The sequence below is a fragment of the Poecilia latipinna genome, unplaced genomic scaffold (assembly GCF_001443285.1).
Source record: "Poecilia latipinna isolate Pla-1442-1.1 unplaced genomic scaffold, P_latipinna-1.0 Scaffold59, whole genome shotgun sequence".
In the NCBI taxonomy this organism is placed as follows: Eukaryota; Metazoa; Chordata; class Actinopteri; order Cyprinodontiformes; family Poeciliidae; genus Poecilia; species Poecilia latipinna.
The window spans coordinates 191,776-215,742 of NW_015112675.1; the positions used below are offsets into that span (position 1 = coordinate 191,776).

The window sequence follows — 23,967 nt, forward strand, 5'->3', positions numbered from 1 at the left end:
CATGAAAGTTTTGTTCTGAATGCTTTACCGTTTTTGTTGTGGGTATTGGGTGGTGTGGGGGCGGGGGGGGATGAATATGTTTTGCATTTTTCTTTCCAACCCTCCTCTCTCTCACAGAAATGACAGTTTGGGTGCAGCATGAGAAAGTGGGAGGGCAGCGCTCAATAGTTTCCTTCCCTTTTCTCTCGTTTCTGAGCATGTCATGTTTGCTCAATGAGTGTCACTGAAAATGAATGCTTTTGTGATCTGGGCCAATTCTGCTGAAGTACTTTGTCATCTCTCCGGGACTCCCTGAGCTTGAGCAGAAAGTGGAAAAACAATGTTTGTTATGGAGTGAGAGGACGTATCATGTAGCTGTAATTGACTCCCAGTGAAATACTTTTGTCTGCTTTCCCCAAGAACCTCTCGGTTATATGACAAGGAAATTGGATCGAGGAGTTTAGGACAGAATGTAGAACCCATATCGGTACTCTAAAGGAATATTGGTGCCACCTGAGTAAGAGCTTTGATGTTAATGGCACCAGAAAGTGTTAAATAATGGAAACAGATACATCCAGGGTAAAAACAATATTGGGTAAAAAGCATGGACACAAAACAAAGGTCTGAAGCACTGAAGGTCATCACACAAATACTTAAAAAAATAACAGTAGAAAAGTATGGAGTTTGATTTCAGTGTTTTCCAGATGTGGATAAGTATGGGAAATGAAGGTAATGGTAATAGAAATATTTTAATTTCTCGACTTTCTCATTTAATTGTCTTAGTGTTGTATCCTCCTCTAGTTTTTTTCTTTCACTCTTGTCTTTTCTTCCTCATTTTTTTTGCTTTGTTCATCCTCCCTTCTTTCTGTCCATTCCTTCTTTTCTTCCTTGTGTTCTTGTATTCTTTCTGGAGTATTTCCTTTCTTCCTTCCTTGTTTCCCGTTTCTTTTCTTCCTTTCTTTTTTTTTTTTAACTATTGTCCTTTCTACCCTCCTTTGGTCCTACCGCCTTCTCCTTCCATCTTCCAATTTTTGTTTTACATCACTTCCATCTGCCTTTTCTTCATTCCTTGTCTTATCTGCTTTATATCTGGCCGCCGATTATCACTTTCATACAAATCAGGGCTTTAAGTAGGCCATTCTAATACTCAAATATCGATCGGACCATTCCTTTGTAGCTGTGTGTTTGGAGTTGCTGTCCTGCTTTGAGGTGACCCTCAACCCTTTTGCGTCCTCTAACATGTTTTATTCCACAATTCCTTTGTATTTTGCTCCATCCGTCTTCCAAAAAGCTCTGACCAGCTTCCTTGTCCCCACTGGAAAAAAAAAAAAACCTCATAGCATGATGGTGCCACCACCTTGTTTCACTGTAAGAGTGGTACATCCAAGATTTACTTCAGTTCCAGTTGTTGTCCCCAGTTTGTGTGAAGTTGTGGTCTCCTCTCCTGTGTATTGAAACAAGAAAACACGACTTTCAGTAACAGGTTTCTTAATCTATAAAAGTCAGATTTGGCTCAGTGTGCCAAATCTGGCAAATTGCAAATGGCAAATTTACGTCTACTCTGAGGGTAATGCTGACCAGTACATCATTGTTCCGGCCTCACAGCAGAAACGTGTGTCTCAACTTGAGGAAATTCACATATTGATTAAACGTCTGGCAGGCTCGACATTCACCTGACAGTTTCTGAAATCAAACATAGTGCAGTGTGCCAATATACTCCGCATCACTGCTACTAAGACCTGTTCTCTGCCAACTCAACTTCATCATAACATATTTATTTTAGCCATAAATAACAAATCAGAGCTAGGTTTGCTTTGACATCTGCACACCGATAAATATCCCTCTTGTTTTGCTTTAGACAGATAAAAGATTGAAGATTGGTTTGTCAGCAAAAACTGCAGGTCATGCATGATATTAGTTCTCCCTGGAGAGCTGCACTGATCTATGCTTGAAGATCCTAAACATGGATGCACATTCCTTATTTAATGTCTTTTTTTGTTTTCCCAACAAGCCAAAAATTGTCTGGCATCATTTTTATAATATGTCACATTTTTATACGTGACTGTTTATAAAAGTCACTCAGTTATCAATCAATTTCCTGCAACTCTCGAGCAAAGCCAGTGAACAAAAAAAAAAAAAGAAGATAATCATTTGGCATGTATTAGCTATTGGGCGTAAAGTATGGAGCAGCTGAGACACAATTGGACTGAAAAAACGTTTACAAAAACGCAGACCTCAGAAATGCTTCCTAAATAATAGCTGGGCGTTTTTATGGTTTCTACCTGGAGGCTTCTTTTGTCTGAGCAGGTGCAGAGCAACATGCTGCATCAGGTTTGGTCGTCTCTTTACATACTGCTTCCTATGCAAACATCAGCTCTGGTCATGGTGAATATGCCTGAATGAGATGAGTCAGAGGGTTTATTAAGAGCTCTGGGAATATATATATATGGCTGTTTTGTCTGAGAGCAGGTGTGTGTATGAAGAGTATGCAAACCTGCGTGTTTTTGCGTGTACATGGTATGTAAAGCTTTTCATGATATGTCGAATTTTCAGCTGGTTCCTTGTCAGTATTTCAAATACAAGAGTAAAGATCAGAGTCAGCTCTGCGGGTATGCTTGTAAAAGAATTAATGCTGTGAATTATTCTTCCAATTTTTTATTTATTTATTTTTTTTATCCCATCACAAACATCTGTGTGTTATATTGGGATTTTACAAATTTATTGGGGTGTTTTTGCAATAACCCTTTTTTATATTTCAGCTCTCCTATTTCTTCTTTTCTTTGGCTGCTAAATAAATCACTGCAGAATACATCTAATGCTGCTGCTTGAGCCATCACCAAGGAGGCTATTTTCATGACCTTCTGAAAATGTACACCAGCTTTATTCCTCATCCCTTGTTCAGTCGTATCCGTTTTTCACATTCTCCAATATCTCCTTCCTCGTCCCGCCTGGTTCCTAATGATCATTTCTCATCATGCCCTATTTTTTTGAATGTGAGCTGAGTAATGGACTCTCTGGTGGCGTCTCAGCACTCGGCCGTCTGATCCTGGTGTTTGCAAGAGCAATCCTTCATCTGCTGTCAGTCCAGCAGATTAAATGTCTTCAAATCAATAGGGAAGAAATAGGAAATGAGCAGTAATACTTTGCATTGATGTTTGAGGTAAGGGGAAAAGCGCTGCTTTCTTTATCAACAGCCATAATAATGCATAACATGATTAACAGGAAGCCAAACAATAAGCCTTTGTCCTCTTTATTCTCTAAGGTTTCTGCAGCCTAAACCTGTTCCCCTTGGCGACTCCATGTGTCGCTGCTCCCTGAGCTGCAGGACTTAATGCTCAGCTTAGAGCTTTACTGGATAACGTTCATCATGTTACTCCTCATCTTGACCACTTTTGCTGCAACATCACATCTTGTTTGTGTCTGTATACATATTTATTTATTTCCACACCATGTTGCACTGAAAGTTCAATGCACAATCAATAATCATTAGTTGCCATGCTCACTGTGTGTGATGTCGTTGCGTCCTCTACTGCGCATGCGGGACACTTTTACGTTGTTTGCGCTTCACATAGAAGGTCGGATACAACAAAACAATTCACAAAAAATCAAAATTGAGCATTAAAGTATGGATTGTGAATGTTTTTTTTTTTTTTTTTCTGTCAAAAATTTGCCTGGCTTAGCTATAGATAAAATTAAATTTTCTACAGTACCCAAAATTCACAAAATCTACGTCAAAACATTATTTGCTTAAGACACCAAAGAGTAGCAAAGCAGATAGCACTATCTATGGTAGTAGTGTGACTGGAGTATAATAAGCAATCAATGCTCATAACTCCTTAACGTTTCCAAACCTTAATATAAACTTTAAGTATTGCTAAAAAGGGAGTTTCGCTTCTTTGTGTTCATAAGAAATGAAGGAAAAACTGATTTCTTGTTTCATCTTGAAACAATTTTGTTCCCTAAATGAGTTGTGCGGTTATCCACTCCCAAAAAATAATATTGCCGCCCGACTGATTACGTTCATGGTGTTTTATTAAAAACCTGTCAGTCAGAGTAAATAACATTTGTACTACTGTGTTCATCTACAGCTTGTCATAGTATAAAATTGGCATTTTTATGTTGGAATTTGAAGAGAAAATAATTAAAATCAGCAGCGGGGATTTGAGGGGAGAAAAGCTTGGAATTATTTAGGTCAGAATGTTCAGGAGCCTCGTAAATGTATTCATTTTTCACAGAAAATGTACAACTGATGTTTGGATTTGACTGTTCTAGCTTTTCTTTACTAATTTGTCACAAAATGAGCTCAGGAGATCAAACGCCACATAAAAGTTTACAACCCTGCTGAGAAAATGGAAAAGAATTTAAAAAATATAATTATATAACGTTCAGACTAAATAAATGTTTTTTTTCTTCTTCTTCTAAGTTTGTAATGAAGTTGAACTGGTTGAATGAGAATGTCAAGATAAATAACATTAAATCTTAACTGGATTAGCTTGTGAACTGGAGTTACCAGCAAATGTTTACTCTGGCCTTCTCACAGAAATTAAACAGCTGCAACCAGCCAACCTACACAAAGGCTCTGAGGTTAAAAAAGCAACAACCAAATCCCTTTATACCATTTTGACAATAACAAAGGCTGACGTTCATTTAGACATGATAGGAAATAAAACAGGTTTTGAGGTTTTGCTTTGGCATAAAGCTTGACGTACTCTTTAGATTTTTACTGGAAAAACTTTTGAGAACCGTGTATAATAGTCCTTAAATTTCACAATTATCCCCTACAGTGCTTGTAAGACACTGCATTACTGAGCATTATTATAAGTGATCAGTTGAGATGGTCCAACGTATGTCTAGAATCTATAGTGCGGTAAGGTTTTATTTCTTAGTAAGGCCGTTTGAACTAAAATCTTTTTCCTACTCTCTGAGACGAGCTGTGAAACCAGAACTGCACATCCAGAACCATAAACTAATAAATGCTACAGGTGTGTAAACATACTGTATGAATATATCTACATGCTGTGGTTCTGATAAGCTGCCAGAGGATTGACTGCTTATTGTACATATAGTTTTGACAAATAGCTTCTTTAAGCAGTGTTTTAACCACATGTTGATTTTAAACATTCACTTTTTAAGTCCCAGTTTTTTTTTGTTTTTTTTTGCCTGAACATGCCTGAAAGCCTCAGATCAGATCTCTCCAACACACATGCATGCAGGTAGCGTGAATCATGCAATATGTGGGTTTCTGTGCTTCTTCCTCGGGGTGTTTATGTCTAGTGGCAGACTTGCAGTTACAAGACCCTGCTGAGGCGTGACAGGAGGCACACTGAGCATGCTATGAGGCTGCAGCCATGTTGACAGGATGGTAATGAAAGGCCCCAACACTCTGAGTGTCCCACTCAGACCCCAGTTCGATGGGCGGAGGAAGTTTGACCTCGTGTGTTGATGGTGACTGTCTTAATGGAGCGGCATCACTAAAAGGATTGTCGTTTTGGTCAATTATCGTTTGCTCAGGATTAGGTCTTAGAATTTGGTGAAATCATTTTTATTTATTTTTGTCCCATCTTGAGTACGCTCATTGCTATCGTGCCACAGACAGTTGTCTCCATGTTCCTTTGTGCCCCTGCTAAAGATGCAAGTGTTTTTTAAAAGTTGAAAACAAGTGGACCTGAAACAAAAGTAGCTGGATCAGGATTGTAAAGGACGTTTAAGGAAATATCCTCGGTTCAATCCTAAAGCTTGTTTACACATCTTGAGCCGGGATTTTAAAAGAAAAAAACTTGGACTCTGCAGTGTGAATTTGTATTCTTCTCTTTCGAGTCAACACTCTGTTGAACCACTTTTTGCTGCATACCTTTGCCATGTATACCTCGAAAAGCTTTCCGTATTTCATGGGAAGCAACTTTAAACGTCATGGCCAAAACCTTTTAATTGAATTTAGATCTGGACATTAACTTGGCCACTCTGACATGAATATCCATTCATTCCCAGCTCTGGCTAAATGTTTGTTGAAGTGTGAAAAACATCCTTTGTTTTTTTGTCCTCCCATCATCTTTCACTTTACCATAAATAAAGAGAAACAGCTGAAACGTTCATTGAAACGGTTGCAGGCAAACTCAGCCCACGCTTCACATCCTACACTGCTGTCAGGAATGCTGCGTTTCCTTACCGATGCCTTGCTTATGTCTGACCTTTATTTCTTTCCACTTCTCCCATTTCCCTTTTCTGCATGTTTTGAAGGCTTTTTGTTTGTCACCAAGCATCCTTTCTGAGGCTCCGGAAAATTTCAGAAATGTTTTACAGGGGTACTGTAGCTTGTTTTTATTTCGGTGAACATCCCCTGCATGCAGATGCTACATCACGAATACAAAATAGGAATTTGGAAAGGTTTATGGTTCTTTTATTAGTTTTGATCCGACTTCTTTTGTAAACTTAAGACGCCTAGCTGAGAGAGAAGAGCAGCCTGACTTTCAGATTTTAGTATTTTGTAAAATTATATTAAAATTTCTGACACTCACTTTACACTACACTAATAAGCATTTAATATTACTAAGTAGATATGACACATTTAGCTGTGGGTGTGGTATTTTCATTGCTGGTGTCTTCTGCTAAAAGTAAAAACAAACCTGTATCAGTATTTGGGCACTTTTGCGATGCTTTTTTTGCTCTCAAGGTCACGTAAATTTGCTTCGAGATATACTAGTTGACTTGTTTTGCTTTACTTTCACTCATAATATGCAGAGGCATGAACAAACTAGATTTTTTTTATTGTTCCTATATAGTCTTGGAAGGTCTACAAAAACAGTTTATTTTTACCACATTAAAGCCCTTGAACAGTGAAAGCACAAAGAAAATGAAAATGTAGCAGTTAACATTGTAACCATCAGTACATTAAAGTAAAACATGTGCTTAAATAGAAGTTAAATAATAGAAATTAGCTTTTTTTTTTTTTTTTTGGTTTGGCTATGTAACACTGTAGAACGATTCCCAGTTGCAAGAACTCGGGCTATTAATTTCTGCTCCTCTGAATTTAAAAAGCTATTTTTTCATTATTTGCTTTGCTGGCAGTGCTGCAGATTGAGCCAACACGTAAGGAATAATTCATTTTAGGGAAGCAGAAGTAGGAGGCTCCCATGAAGGTATTGGCATTTCAATTGTCATGGCGTGTTGTGATATCTGTGCATCATATAATTTTATTAGGAGTGACTGGTATATAGTGCTTGACTTTCTGAACACTTAGAGCTTGATTGCTTGTTGATCTGATAAGACAAAAGGAGGCATAAGGCAACACAATCAGATGGAGAATTGTGCATATCAGCCTTTAACACAAGGGATGGATTCATTCCAATCCCCACCATTAGCTATACTTTGGCAGTTTTCTTGATGGATTTCGATTCCCGTTTTTCATCAGATTTCTAGACAGCAGTGTTGACATGATTGATTTATGGTTGATATGGTTGATCAAATAGATAATAATGCTATTCCAAGGCACTATGGTGCCACAATGGGCTCAGTAAACGAGGCCGCTATTTCTTTATACACAGAGTTAGCTCAGGCTTGGGACACGGTATGTAGAAACAAACTTCTAGCGGCTGCTAGCAGGTAACGTCCTATAGAAACTCACTGATCCAAAACAATATCACTGCAGCAGATTTATTATATTTACTTCTTTCAAAGGGCTTTAACTGGATCGTTCCTCGGAATCATATTGTTTTTCTCCTTGCAATCCGATCAATAGCTTTGATTCTTCCATCTCTTTTTTATGTCAGTTTTTGTGTCAGAAAATGTAGGTTGATTGAGCAAAGAGAAGGGTGAGAGGCATTTTCTGCAAAATACGACGGCTACATCTGGAGAGAGACCAAACACGATGGTTGATCTATTGTTCCTTTGCCAACATGAGATGGTATGCTAATGCAGCAGCTATTTTCCTGTCAAACTAAAGTCCTTGGCTTTTTTTTTTTTTTTTTTTTTTGAAAGGAAACATTTGTTCTTCCGGTGTTCTAGAAACAGGTGAACGATTGCAGAAATCACAGCCTTAATGGTATCATTATAATCTTCTGACACTGACAAATCTTTAGTGGCTCACCTCTACAAATTGGAAATGATCAGAACACAGATTATGGCATCAGTTTGGATGGACTGCACTGCATCCATCCTATATGTCCCAGAGTTTTTTTTTTTTTGTTTTTTTTTGTACTTGCCTCCAGCACATTCTCTCTTCCTCTGCAAGAGAACTGGTGTGAAGTTGGTGCATGTACAGTAGTTTTTCAGCTACCGCAGCTTCAAGAAACGTAGAGAGTCAACCCAACATGCAACCCCTCAGGACTCCTCTTCCTCTGTTTGCACAGGTCATGCTTTATATCACCTTTATTTTAACCTACAAGGCAAGGCAAGGCAAGGCAATTTTATTTATATAGCACCTTTCAGTCAAAGACAATTCAAAGTGCTTTTACAGAGAAACAATACCAATCAGACAAGAAACACACCAAAAAAAAATTTCAAGAATAGGCAACTTCAAATAGAAATGTTTTTAACCTTGTTTTAAATAAACTCAAAGTTGGGGCAGATTTGCAGTGAGCCGGAAGCTTATTCCAGAGGGCTGGAGCATAAAAACTAAAAGCTGATTTGAACTTTTCAAATCACTTGTGGACATTGTGGAGTTTTTCAACTTGCCTTTCCACCTCGTTCTTGACACATTGCTGTAAAAACTTCAGAGAGATCAGTGAAATTTAGCTCTTACCTGTTCTAAAGCAAAACCATGTTTGCTCCACCTAATATATATATAAAAAATTCAAAGAGTCTGGTTATTGCTGCAGGGGAATTTTCATGTTTTATTCACCACTGCTTGGTGTTTGTTTGCAAGTATTTCAGAGGAGTGCTCAAAACCAAGCTTTGGTACAGTGTTTCCACCTTGAACTACGTCTTTGGTTGAGAGAGAAAATATTGAGCCAAAGTGTGGTTGTCCCATGATACCCTAAAATGAAACTTTCTGCATGTACTGAAAGATAGTTTCTCTAAAACACTGCAGACTTTTTTTACCACATTGAATCACTTTTTTTTTTTTTTTTTTTTACCAATTTCTAATCTTTTAAAAGACGCAACGCACGATCAGATGTCTTAAGATCAGATGTCTTAAGATCAGATGTCTTAACCACCTGACCAGACTTCTGTCAATTCAGAGGAACTGAGCAGTCCCACAAGGAACTGACTGAGGGGAACCATTCATGCTAAACAACACCATTAGCTTTTCGTTCTAACTTTGATACATATTGAAAATGGAAGCAAATCTTAAGCACAATCCTGAAAACCATGAAATGTTAGACACATCTTGGTGTCAGTTTTGTCTAGATAAAGTTTGTACATTTTAAATTTTCCCACCAGTCACAAAGGAGTGCTTTAAGAAGTGTCAACTTGCTAAGGTTTACAGTAGAATTTATTTTATAGCCCTAGCATAATTCCAGATTTTTATTCGATCATTTGCGTGGAACGCAAGAGGTGAGCCAAAGCTCTGACAGTGCCATTGACCCTCCAGGCTTGAGCAACAATCCCTGGAGAGCCAGATCAGCCCAGTTCTGATGGCACAAAGCCCAGAACCATTCTATGTAGGAGGCAGGGTTGAAGCATACTTGTCACACTTGGATTACCAAAACAGGGAGAGTTGAACACCCAGAGTGAAATATATGTAAATTCTGCAAACAAACTGAATTTCTTTTACTGTATTAACATCAAATAAATTTTTAAAATTCACTTTATATCAAAAAAATCTTTCAAATGTGTTGTAGCTCTCACAGGCACCCCAACTATCTATTTAAAGACAAAACAATGAGCAAAAAAAGGGGATAAAGTTGAATGATACTTCAGAATGAGTGGACGGCATTCCCATCCAAACCCAGAGAATCCCAGCAATCCCAAAAGTTGGTTTGCTTTTCAAAGTAAATGGGACAGTTCGTCCTCAAGGTGAAACACTAATCCTGTCTCTTCTGTGGAACTCAGGATTGTGCAGGTTTGGTTAAGTCTTTAGCATAATTGAATAATTGTTAAAGGCTGTAGAATTGCAAACGTGTTTTCTTTCCAATTTAGCCTTCAGTTTGTCGTGAAAAGCTTTTATCTTTGACATGCAAGTGAGTTCATGCATCAGTCTGACAAAACAATGAGTAATAGCTGCTAGGTGGCATGCAACTATGGGACCGAAGGGAAGAAACAAGTTCAGGCACGCAGACTAAACCAAAATGAAACAAAAGAAATTCACCATGAAAACAACCGTGTTATGGTTAACTTAGGCTGAAACAAACTTCTAAAACTTTCACACATAGGGTCATTTGAGTTTTCAGACTACAAAGAGAGTCTCTTTCGACTTGTTGCGCTCCTTTACTTGAAATTCAGAATCTGGATCTAGGAATGATGTATTGCCTTCTATGTGTTTTTTATGTGTCTTTGAATGCAGCTTGGTCACTTGTGAGAAAATGCTGATCTACAAGGATTTCCAGGCTTCACCATTCCTCTGGTTCACAGAGAATGCTTCTTGCAAGAGAAAGTATCCAGTGTGCAACTGTGGTGTGGATGAAAGTGTCAGGTTGAAGTCAAAGGTCAAGAGAACAGGCAGACTGGAAAGAAAACAGAATCTCTAACAACCAGTTCTTACAACCAAAAGCATGAGAAACAGTAGAAAGCAGTATCCCATCTTCTGATTACTTCAAGAACAAAAAGTCCAATCATCTCAATGTTACCAGATCTCAGTCTGACGGAGCACCTTTGGTTTGTGGTGGAACAACAGATTCTCATCATGGATGTTCACGTGACATATCTGCAATACCTGGAATGCTGTAATTTCACTAAAATCCCTGAGGAATCATCCCCACAACTTGTTGAGGCTACATTGCAAAGTATTAAGGTGTTTATGAAGCCAAAAGAGCGTACTACTTGGCACTAGCATAGTGTATCTATTAAGTATGCAGTGAGTGTACATGTTTTGAGTAACACTGATTTATTGATCATCCAAGCTATCTTTTTTTTTTTTTTTTTACTGCTTACACTTTCATTGCATAATACATGTACAGCAGGATTTGAGATGTTGTGAGGCTGTGGGAAACCCAAACTTTCTTTTGTCGGTATTATAAAGTTGGAATTCCCATTTAGAAAAAAAACAACAAAAAAAACAAAAAAAACAAAAAGAATTACGGTTATATTAAATGTTTACAACAAAAACATGGCAACAACAAAAACAACTTCCCTCCTTTTGACGCTTGTGCCCCCTTTTTTTTTCTCTAGTAAATAAATATACCGTCGGTATCAGGGTGTCCAAACTCATTTCTTTGAGGGCCAGTGTCTTTCATGTTTTAATTCTTGCCGTGGTTAAACACACCTGGATCAAATCATGGCTCGTTAGCATTCCTCTGCAGAACATTGACATGCTGAGGAGGTAGAAACCACCACCAGGGAGGAAGCTAAAACACGCAGGATACCGACACTCTAGGACTGACTTTGGACACCACTTGTATGAAGAATAGTTTTTGAACATCGCAAATTTTCTGCAGATAATTTGGAGCTATATTCTACAGAAAAATCTACGATACAGGAATTTGTGAATACTGAAGCGCATATAATTGGGCCCCATTGTATGATCCTTAGCAAAATAGTATTGTGTGTAAGCAAACCACTGGCTCTTCCTGTTAGCTACGTACCATTTTTCTCCTCTTGAACAAATCGTATATCAGAGTTATGTGGCAACAAATCGATGACAACATTTGGATTAAAACGTCAGGGAACGTTTGAGCAGAAACAAAACCTTTAACTAAAAAAATATTTTTTAGGGAAACGTCCTTTACCTGTGCAATGTAATTCAAAGCAACAACTGGTGCTATGAAATGAATGTGTCATATATTTATACCCTATTCTTAATGCAAAATTGACACACTTATCCAAAACACTGATGCTAACTGTTTGTAGCTTGCACATGCAGATTTTTGCAGACTTCATTTGTGACAATGCCTGAGTTTCTATTATTTTTTTAATCCATTGTGATATAATTAATAATACAACACCGACTGTCATTTTTACAACTTATTGTCTAAATCCAGTTAAGCAGTTTAAAGTAAAACAATGAACGCTGTAATTACTTTGTAATTAACCTCTGACCTGCAGCTCTTTCCAAGAAAAAATAAGACCTCAGTTATGCTGATGATTTATTTTTCAGTCATTATGATATTTAGGAAGTACAATAAATAAAACTAAATGTATCCTATTAAGCATACATATTTACCAAGTAGATAGTATTTTATTGTCGAAGAAGAAGTGAAGCAGACCTCAGTTTAATTATGTTTCCTTGTCAAATCTGCACCCTAAGAAAGTCAAAGCAATGCAAATGTCTTATGGTACCAATTTCTGACTGACTGGTACTTAATGAGATGCACATCTTTGTGCACGAAATGCCAGCCTACAACAGGATTTCTGAGGGAATTATCAGCCTATTCTGTGACACACGACTCTTTGGGTCTCATTTTCTGCACAGCTAAACTCCCGGTGAGGCGAGAAGGGTGTGTTGTAAACAGTATTCATTATTGATTTCCTTTGAGATGCCCAAGTCTCCTGTGCTGAATGTCAAGAGATTGAAGCAATTAGAGACACTGTTTGATCTGGATGGGGTTCACAGTTTGTAAGCACGGCTTTAGAACATCCTCTCTCTTCGTATATTTTTGCTCAAAATGCATAGTGATGGATCGGCTGACATATTTTAGATTTCTTGTAAATGCTACTCCTGTACATAATGTCAGTTTCCTTGTTAGCTTCTCTGTTGGCTTGCAGGTGGGACGATGTCGAATCTGTACAATATCTTAATTTGCCATAATTTTCCAAATATGTTTAGATCATTAAAAATTCTAAGTCTAGGTTGGCTTGGAAACAACTATTCAGATCTTGGTTAAAAACCTGCATAAATCTTTGTGAAGATTTATTATTTCCCTGCTCATATGTCCAGTATTTACCGCCACAAACATTTAAATCGTCATAACGATGTAGATTGTTTTTAGTTTTATGATATTGACGAGCTGTGCTCTATAGTGGGTGTTGCTTGAATTGATCATAATTATTACTGATTAGACGCAGTGCTGTTCAAGTTTGACAAATAACTGTCAAAACTATTGCAAATTAATTTTATTATTTTCATGTTAGTGCCTATTAAATTTAGCCCTGAGGATACTGGAGGAGTTTTCAAACCAGATGGTATTAATAAAACACAAGTAAAATTTTCTCTTTGCTGTAAAATAGTAATAAATGAATCTCAGACAAATTGTTTCTAGCATATGTCTGATATACTAGTATAGAATGGCCAAAACTGTTTAAAATGGTGATGGAGCATCATGTCCGGCAGCTATTGATGGAAAATACTCGTACCACGAATGTTTGTGTTTTTCTTGACTTGAAATATTTCCAGAACCACAATTTTTTCTTCCATGTAAGCAGTATTAAAAATTATGAAATTATACTTTTTAAAAATCTTTGATAATTCGATATTGGAAATTAGTCATTGCCTTATTTAAATAGCTTGAGAACCTACTGGAGTCCAGTTTATTTGTAAGATAAAGCCAAAAAATTGACTGAGGATGCTTTTTTTAAATTTTATTTTCAACCATGGTTCTGTAGAATTGCAGCCATTTTCTCTACATTTACGCTCTACTCAACCCAACATTTCGATATAGGAAAAAAGTTTGATTCTTACAAACAACTAAAAGCAAACATGACAATTTATTTGCTACCCATAATTTTTGCTGGCAGTGATTTTCAGCTGTCTAAAAGGTCTCTTTAGTTTAAACAGTTTTATTCTCTGATGCACTCTTATCTGTGTAAGTGAAAATGACTAAATATCTTATCTGATATTTAAACAAAGCTTTACCGAGGACTGTTCTCGTATGTCTTATCGCCAGCAGGTACCTTGACTCTCTTTGAACTGTGGGAAGCGCCAGGTCAAAAGTGTGACGAGGTGGACATATCAGCATGCGCTCTGCTCCAGGAACGCTGTAGACGGGAGAGGGGATGGCAGGCTGCAGGGGCGAGCAGATCCTTAATGGTGATGGATTAGCGAGGAGGAGGCGGACAGGCCCAAGGGTCCTGTCTGGTTTCACACAGAACTCTTAACTCTGACAAAAGTGAAAAAATACAGTTAATGCACTTGGACTGCCTCTCAATCAAATTCTACCTGCAGGAAGAGATGCAGACATGAAGACCACAAACACACACACACACACACATGCATACACACACAGATCTCGCCTCTACATCGAATCAATCTCCGGCTAAAGAGATGCTCCGTTTCTTGCACACGCTTATATTACCTCGGAGTTACCTTGCATATTGATTGCTTTCAGAGAAACTGTTCTGTTTAAGTGATTAATCAGCCTAAAGCACTCTGATCAATTTGTTTAAAGTCTGTTAGATGTATATAATACATTTAACATAATAGAGGTGTGTATTGTACTTTATGTCCAGTAGGTAAAGTATTTCAAGCAATTCAATAAATCCCCCGCCCCCCCCAAAAAAAAAATCAAGTGTATCACATGACTAAAGGACATATACAAAAAGGCAAGTGAAATAAATGAGTCAGGTGATATTTAAGTCACCTTTAAACAGTATTACAGCCAGTAGTCCTTGCATAGAAAATACTGTATCAATGGCCAAAGACATACACAGACTAATGTTGAGCTAGTTTCCTGTATTCGGTTTTAGAAACCTTCTGCAGAAAGTTGTTGAGGTCGAAAAGCAAAAGAGGTTTCAGTTTCCGTGTCTCTCATTGCAAATTTAATCCACTCTTTGGAAGAAAAATACACTTTGACTGGATCTGATTCTTGGACCCGCTTTCTCCTGTGCTTTGATGTCGCTGCAGGTGGCGGGGCTTGGAAAAAACACAATAATCACACCAGAGGATGTTTGTTGATGCATGATGGGGATGGATGAAGGGGAGTCGGTGGCATAAAGAGTTATTGGTGCTGACCAATCTTTAAACAAGCTACAACAAAGACCTTGCAAAATACTAGCAATGTAAAGAAACATCATTGCAAACTTTCATGATGTTGAATCGAAATTCATCATATCACTATTTGGGCGGATGGTTGATATGGTTTGGTGATATGCATTTGATATATGATCAGCAGCTTGTTCATTGTTGCTTTTAATAAAAGCAAAAGATGAACACTGGACCTCATCTGCATATTTAATGTTGAGCATGCATTTGATTTCATGATACCTGCACGAAAACTGTCTGTCTAAAGGTCAAAGCATCTATTTTAGCTACTTTCTGAGTCTTGACACCACTGAAGTAAAGCCAGCACATCAGCAGAGCGTGTTTACATTTCTGTTCCTCTAAGGTTTGGTAGCAATTTTACAGCTGGCCCAAAATATCCAGGATATCAGTGCGTCAGCAGGTTTCTGACCTCAAACCCCTATGAGGCTGAGAAGATGAAGAGATAAGCTCTCGGCAGGAGCTTTGAGTGGAAAAGTGCTTTCATTACAGGTGAACAAAGGGGTTTATTATTTTTATGTGGAAGATGTGTAGCTATGTCTGACAAAGTATTTAAAAAGACTGTAGGGAAATGAAAAGAGTCAAAGATGCTAAGTAATATATTTTTTTTTCCTCAGATGGGACTTTTGGCAACAAATAACGAACCACAGCAGATTAAATTTTAGAGTATCCGTCACACCGCCCTGATCTCAGTCCTATGCAATATTTTTGGACGGAGATTAAAAGGAGAAATCTGAAAAGTGTAGCTGGAGGAGTGGACTAAACTTCCTCCAAACTGTTATGAAATCCGATATACCAAACCTTTAAAATAAAGTTATACAATTTAAAAGACTGTCCTGCTGAATTCCAAAGAAATCAATGCAAATGTCTGAATGTGAAGACAAAAAATAAAAGTAAAAAAAAACTCATTCTAATTATTCTTGAGAAATTTTAATCATTCTGATCATTCATTATTAAATGAAAAGTTTAGTGTGATTTTATTGTGTAGAAGTGATTAAAAATGCCCAGAGGACAAACATAATTTCTTCCCGAATCATTACAGCTAAAAAAAAAAAAAAAAAAAAATTACATAAAACTGCTTCATAAATGAAGAATCCCAGTCAACTCCTGAAGAGTTTCTTATCAGGAACTTTGCTGAAAATGAGTAAAATTGGGAAAATAGGAAAAAAAAAAAAAAAAAAACCCTCTGAAAGACCTTCAGAAAGCTGCTTCCCCGGACAACTTTAAAAGACTGCAGGAAGGTCAGGCTTCTTTGAAGCAAGACATGAATAACCGAGGTCTACCGAGAGATTTCCAGCCTTGTAATCTGCTGGAGGATCTTCACTGTGTCCGGCGATACGTTGCCTGCTGGCCTTTACACTCGCTATGAAAGGTTCAAAGCTCCAGTGCTTCTGAGAGTTCATTACTCTTCATCTCACTCAATGTTATGAAACTTTAGACAAAAGCCATGTCTGACTGGAGTACTTATCTCCTGGATGCTTTTGTTAACAGGATGCACTCTTGTGGTCACGCTGCTGCTTGTGCTCCATAACTGTTCATACCTGCTTTGCCCGATCTAATTTTACTTACACTTCCTGTACTGGCCAATAAAGAGCCATTAAAACCACCAGTTGCACAAAGAAAGCCACAGCGGTAACGGCAGACTGTATAATGATTGACTCCAGAAGTTTATACCCTGTGTTTTGAGGTTAGATCCTTTGAGTTTGGGAATGTTTCTGGGAGTTTAGTGGCGTAGCTGTCTGAATTTAACTGGATTGAACAAACCTTCCATCAAAACCTCTAAAACTGGTTGGAACACCTTTTTATTTCATCTCCTGACAGGCAGTCCCTGATACTTGCACCCTCTTAGATGCAATACCTTCAGTGTGTCATGTCACTGGGCCTTCTAATGAATTAGTCTCTGCAAACTGTAATTTACACCCTCAGCCTTCAGAAATTGGCTTTTATTTTTAGTCTCCAACATTTTTTTTTATCTTAGCCAACATCCCAGGATGCTTGCTCATTACTTTGTGTTTGTCTCTTAAATATAGTGTTGCTATGAGCTTTTTTGCTCAACTTTATTTCTTTAAAAACAACAGGAACATTATAGTTAATATGTGGAATCTTGCACAGTTACTCTTCATAGTATCTGCCTAATATTTCCTTTAAACTTTTGTTCTTATTTTTGCTTTGAAGGGAGCCCTTAGCCGTCTCATTGTAAACAATATACTATGATGACACCATGATTTACCTTGGAAATAAGGTCTTACAGTTTAAGAAATAACAGATGATGGTTATGTTATCCTAATTTGGACTTAGTGACTTAGTGAAGTTGAACTCAGGGCTTTGACTGGGCCATTCCAGGACCTTGATTCTTTCTGGAAATTTTATGTTTTTGTATTTCCCCATTTCAGTCTTGAGCAACTACACAAATAGCTTCACATTTTTGCGTGTTCTGGATTTGTGTTTGAGACTACTACTTTAGTCTTTCTCTGTTGAAAACACATTTTTTTCAGAGGTCTTGTGATTCATCCAGATGCAGTTTGCATACTCAAGTCGTGCTGCCATGTATCTTCCTGGTAACTCTTCCTTCCAACCCATAATTGTTCAGTCATTTTCTAAATGCCTAGTTGTGAACTCTAGTGTTTAACATGCAAATCGTGGCCTGCAGAGTGTGTGATGGAGCTCTTGGGGCTTTTTGGTCAGTTTGATCTGGCATTGGGTTAAATTTGTGGAGACATCCATTCCTGGGCTGATAATCTTTCTTTCTGTAGAGTGATGGATTCTAAATTGACGGGAAGCAATTGCTTCTCCATTAACATTGCTAATGCCTTTCTTTCTTTTTAATCGAAAATCCCCTCATCCCCTTCCATTCACCTTCCACATTGTTTAACGCCACGTCTGGACTCATTCCTGATTATCTCGAGTTTAGATGAATTCGAATGTGTTCTCTTGACTTTGAGTTGTTTCAAACCGCCTCTGCTTTGCGGGTGCTGACTCTGTCTACCTGAGTTTAACATTTTCTCCACTCAGCTTTTTCTGTACTTTTATGCGTTTGTCTAATGACAGGCTGCATTTTAAAGAGGGCATGTGTAAAATGCAAGATAAGACAAGTTCGGAGAGCACTCTTTGCATAATAGCTTCAGATAGGTGTGTGTCTGGGGCTTGAGCTCTCAGTGTGTTCTCAGTCGACAGCTATGAATTGTGTGCAATCCACTTTCCGTAAGACTGTATAATATATCTGCAGCTTTAAAGAACCTTGGGTTGATATATTTTTTAGGGGAACTTGTTTTTAAAGGTTGAACTTTCTTTATTTTAGCTCAATTTTGCAAACTAAATATCTCAGCTTTTCTGTCTCTTAGTGTCAGCTTTGGCTTCTAAAACATGCAGGACTTGTTTAGAAATGTTTGCCACTCTAGCACAAACTTTGAGATGAACCTGATGAACCCGCCTCGTTAGACTAAAATCAGATTTGTAGGAGTTTGCATGACAAATTGAGTGAAGGCGTATGGAGCGGCTGCGGGGATGGGCCACTTCAGCTCCAGATATATTTAATAAATAAGTCATGTAAAATCCTCCTGGAAGCAAAATGAAATAAGAAAGGTCGTTCGAGATGACTTTCAAAAAGTGAAAAGTATGATTTCCATCATGTCATATTACCATATAAACTGCACTTGATCACTTGTGATGCATACAGCTGTAAAATCTGAGCTGCACCCATCAGAGTTTAGTGACAGATTTTGTCTGAAAGCCTTTGTTCGCACTGGATCTGTGCTAAACCGACAGCTAGCTTGTTGACGTTTCTATTCTGATAGCTCACAACAAAGTTACACCCAAACAGAGCACCTCCTTAATTACAAAAGTCTAACAAACATCGATGCAAAAGTCAACATTACAGTGGCAGTTCATACTCCAAACACTAGATGTCAGCAAAGAGCTTCCAATACAATTCTTAATATGCATGAAATATGCATTAAAAAGAGAGATTTGGATAAATTAGGATTGGAAATGGACTTAGCAAAATTTGTGAACTATGTATAAGTGGTTAGCATGATTAGCATGTTTAACATACACTTTATGCAGTAAGTAGACTTCTGCCTTAAGGAGGAGATTTCCAAAATGGTGCCAATGTAGACAATGATGACCGATGTGGAGAAGGCCTCAGTGTGGTCTGCTGTTTAGTTGATAAATAAGCTTTTAGAGACTGAAAGACGGAGAAATTTCTGATGTATGAACTTTTTGTTCTGTCCTGTGCAGAAATTAACCTCATTATAGATGCATTCAAGTAAAAGAAAGCAGTTTCCATTTTCATGACCGGCCAGTAATGTGTGTCTTTTCTTTTGGGTGAAGCCCAAAAGAAAAGGAAGCAAACAAATTAACCTCAATGACAAAGGATGGGTGTGGACAGATGTTTTTTTTTTTTTTTTTCTGTGGTTTTGCAGTCACCTCTGAGTCCTCAAATGATCCTAGGTGGAACCAAATTATAGTTCCTCCGGTATTTTGTGAATCAGAGCTGTTGACAGGTGTGAGTCTGGCCAGCAAGGCTGCACGACAAAGTCAGGGTGAAAGTATGTGGGGGCTTTCATAGGCACTGGAGGAAATATAGACGGAAACGCGTCTCTTCTCACACAAAAGTTGAGGAGCCGTCTCATCCGGGAGCAGAAGCCTTATACTGGTAGGGGTGGATGGGCGGGGAGGGGATATTTTAGGTGTCCCTTTAAGGGTTTTCCCCTATTGCCCTCTTAAATCCATGACAAAAGGCCCCAATTCTCCCCTGGATAATAAGATACTCAGCCATCCCTGCACCACAGAGGAAGGTGCTCTCATGAGAAATGCAGGTGCAAGTGATCCTTTAAAGGGTGACTCATTATGGCCATTCAGAGGAAGGTTCTGGGAAAAGAGCAGCCAGTTATTCAAGACCCCTATCTTATGTTATCCAGCTTTCAACTGTATGTTGACAACCTGAGGAAGAAAGAATAAAATAGATGTCTCTATGTAGGCGAAATGGTTCATGTAGATGCTTCCTAAATTAGCTTGTATATTAGGGGTGCTGACAGGAAGAGGCCTGTGCTGCTTTGTCTGCATAGATGTGACTAAAGGCCATTAGACACAGAGTGGGAGTCAGAATATATTGGAGATATACTGAAAATGAGACGGCAAGAAAATATTTTTAAAAACAAAATCTACTTTGGGGACAAAGCAGGAAAAGAAAAAGTTCCTACTGATGCTTGGAAAATATATATATATTTTTTTCGACAGACAGGCTTTGCAATTATTAGCATTTCCTAATTACGGTATAACTTCAATAAAAAATGCTTGACTTTGAATACATTTGCACTGAGAATTGAATGACATAAAGCACAAATGTTGGTTTTGATGACAACATTGCTCAGCACCATTACAGGTGTCACACAGACTACATCATAAAATAACGAAGCATTGTAATAATAACCAAAAATAGCATCACTCAGATCCCTATTCCCTGTTGTCATTCATTAGAAGATATCTCACAATTTATACCTGTTATAGGCCCAAACTTAACTTAATTTTCACATATTAATGTGTAATCACTTTTTTGTATCTCTAAGAAGGAAAGCGGTTTCATTGCTGGGTAGACAAAAATGACCCATTCATTGAACAAAGGATCTAAAAATGTGTTCTCTGTGGAAAACCTTTTAAGCACGCTGCATAGCTTTGTATTCAGAGTCAGGGAGAAATTATTCATGGAAGTTTATTTTTACTGGTCGTTCATTAAAAAGACTTCAAACAGAAGAACACTGCAACGGGAGCCGTTAATGTCTTCAAAACTGATTGTTTAAAACCTTTGGTTTTACTATTTCTGTTGAGTCAGAGATGGTTTTTTATTCACCCGAGCCTACACGAAAATGGATTTTTATATTTGTCTCGCCAGACGATCGTTAATCTCTCCTGTTCTTGAGCCAACTGTAACAACTCTTGTTTTTACACTTAATCATTTCATGATGTTAAACAGTAATGCTGTGGTAAATGAACTGATCTCATGGCACATTTCTAGGCATGCGCACCAGTCAACGCACTTTATCACTATTAATGTCATTGAATCGTTTGCTCTTTCAAACGCTACGACGGTCCTGCATAACACTGATTTGTGTTGGGGAAAGCTGGAGTTGAACACCTAATCATTGGCAGACAACTAATCAAGTTTAGGATCGCAGGGCAGCTGATTGTATGCCAACTACTTTTCAAGAAATATTAATTATTTGAAATGCCTGTATGCTCACCTTTATTTCAGGAACGATGCTAATTAACCCAATGAGCTAATAAATGGTCTCTTGCTAACAAGTGTCCTGTTGCTCCTCAGCATATTTTCATGTGTGTTCGTATACTAACATTTAGAAAGAAGCTAAAATTATATGTCTTACAACTGATTTAAATATCTTTAATAGTGGTAATAGAAGTCTATAAATTTTTGATAAATTGCTGTAACTTTATGTGTCACTGGAGTTATTAAATTCAACGTGTAAGTCCATTTCTGCACGAAGAGTAGCGGCTCAATTTCAGAGCCTTGTAATTATTCTCTGAAATCTTTGTATGCATGTTGTGACACACAGTACTCCCAGCCATGTTTCATACTTAGGAGTCTGCCCTGGTAAATTCCTCCAGATCAACACCCACTTCCACAAGCAAATTTATCTTGCTGCTTTTTATTTATTTATTTATTTATTTATTTATTTATTTATTTATTTATTTATTTTTTGCTTTGCCACTGAATCTGTCAACCTCCACTTGGGTGAATTAGCATCTTAAGCCTCTCCACTTACTCCCACTCCTCCCCCTTTTGGAGAACCACTGATCCGGGGGGCCCAACAGAAGGAGGAGGACAGCTCTGAGATCTGACCATGAGCGTGAGAGAAAAGAGACAAGGGGAAGGAGTAGGAAATATGCTCTGCTGGTTAAACCCTGTGACCTCTGTCTCGTAAAATAGAGCACAGATCAGTGACGGCTGAGAAATCAGCGTTTCTCTCTGTCCTCAAGCCAAAACTATTTGCATAAAGTACCAACGGCATGCCAGCACTTTGTAAACGAATCTTTAAACGAGAGCTATGAAAATGAAGTTTATAGCTAATTGTATCAAACCACTTAATCCTATTAGGGTCATGTGAGGCACAATGCTGTCTAGGCATGCTGAGTATTGGAAAATTAAGGGAAACAAACTGGAATTATTACTGCAATTGGTTGTTTGTAGATTATTTTAGCTGCTCACCTGACTTATTGTAAAACAACACTAAACAGTAATTTAACATTCTCTAATTTTTTATCTTTTTTTTAATTTTTTGCATTGAGTTCTTGCTTGGACAGCCCATATGGTGGGTCTGGTTCCCACATAGTGTCATATGACAAGTTGCTTTACAACAGAGTACAATGAAATATTTCCACTTTTGCACAGACCGAGATCTAATGGAGGAAGACTTTCAAATATTTCACAAGAGCTAATTTGTTTTTATTGCATGTCATACCCGGCAATTACTTTTAGGAAAACCAAGAAAATTGTAATTTGTTTACACATGACAGAGCAATAATAATAAGAGATAAAATATCTTTACAGAAACACTTGGGTTCAACTTTTTTTGGTGAGGTCTCAACATGACTAGAATGAATAGTAATTGAGTTTTTAGGATCTAATCATGTTGCAGACAGTGCTTTTTTTTAACTGAAGAGAATGAAAATGAAGGCAAAGTGTTGAATGTCAAAACTGATGAATCTGAATTATAAGACCAGGAATTAACTGAATTCTCTAACTTTAGGTTTAAGAGCAACTTTGCAAGGCACAATTAGCTGAAATTCAAATTCTTTTGTTTTAAAAAGAAAACAAGTGATGCCATTATTTGGTTTAGCATTTTATGATTATCATTATTATTATTATTATTAGTCTTAAAGTTCAGATTTTTCTTAGTCCTTTTCTTGTCCTGCTAAGAATTTTGTTGTTTCATTCACTATCATCGTGTATGTGCATCTTTACATATTCACCTGCCTCTATGCATTTTGACTGGCTAAATATTTTAGCTCCAGAGGTAACGTCTGCCTTGGTGCATCATTTGGATTATACTGTATTTGTAGTGACGGTTTAAATTTGTCAAACACAATTCACTACCTTAAAGTGGCTTACCTCTTTTAAAGGTGACGTCTTATGTTTCCTTGCATGTTTCTTTAGGGGTCTCTTATTCGTATGTGTTGGAGCGAGATGGAGACGAGGGCGCAGCGGTGGACGTAAGGCTGTACAGTCACCGGTGGAGGAGGTGGCTTCCCCCAAAACCTCGTAACATGGACAGCAACAGGGCCAGCCAGGAGCAGGAACAGGAGCCGGAGCCGGAGGAGCTGGAAGGTTTCCCCGGGCTGCTGTCCGCAGAGGACACAGACAACAGCTCCCAGATTGAGGTAAGTCTGGGAAAAAATGAACACCATCACTTGGTGTTAAGAGCAGCGAGTAAAAGAAGTCTTTTGCTCACTTAAACCTGAGTATTCATTCATAGAACCTTAACTTCAGTGTGCAAAGGGTCCAGTTATTGACGAATTGTCCGCATCGCTTTTTGCAGCTAAGCCTGGTCACTTTGTTGCTGTCAAAAAAAATGTTTGGTCTTGCTGATTTTATTTTAAGATGTGATCACCACTCCTCTCAGGAAAGTTTAATCTAAATTAGGTTCCCTTTTAAATGGTGCTTAAAATTATTATTTGGTCACATTGACTGATCAAACCTCTTAAATATCTAAGCAATAAAAAAATATATGAGAAGGAGGCTTAAAGGTTTAATGTTTCATATAAAATGAAGCTCAGTCTTAAGGTGTTCATATGTGGGAGTGGAGCTCCTTAAATCTGACCTCAGATGAATGGAGCAGGAAATTAACCCGGATTCCTATGAGAACACATCGGTCAACCTGCAGGAGATTAACAGCCATGCTTGACCTGCGTTAGAGTCTGTGGGAATGAAAGGCATCAGGCTGTCCCCTTTTTGTGGCGTCTTGTCT

General features: G+C 37.9%; 1 protein-coding gene and 1 long non-coding RNA gene across 2 annotated transcripts in view; one reads left to right on the forward strand and one right to left on the reverse strand.

Annotated features, from left to right (window-relative positions):
* Window positions 1-23,967, forward strand: part of plxdc2b (plexin domain containing 2b) — a 76,135-nt gene that overhangs the window by 11,499 nt on the left and 40,669 nt on the right. Inside the window, exon 2 of the mRNA XM_015055974.1 lies at window positions 23,157-23,380. Within this exon, the coding sequence (XP_014911460.1) occupies window positions 23,157-23,380 (224 nt within the window). The remainder of the gene's footprint in view (window positions 1-23,156; window positions 23,381-23,967) is intronic.
* LOC106961901 (uncharacterized) lies at window positions 925-23,196 on the reverse strand. Its single transcript, XR_001427851.1, has 3 exons — window positions 23,112-23,196; window positions 2,262-2,374; window positions 925-1,423 (listed from the first exon to the last, which is right to left on the reverse strand). It is a non-coding gene; the product is annotated as an uncharacterized LOC106961901 (long non-coding RNA).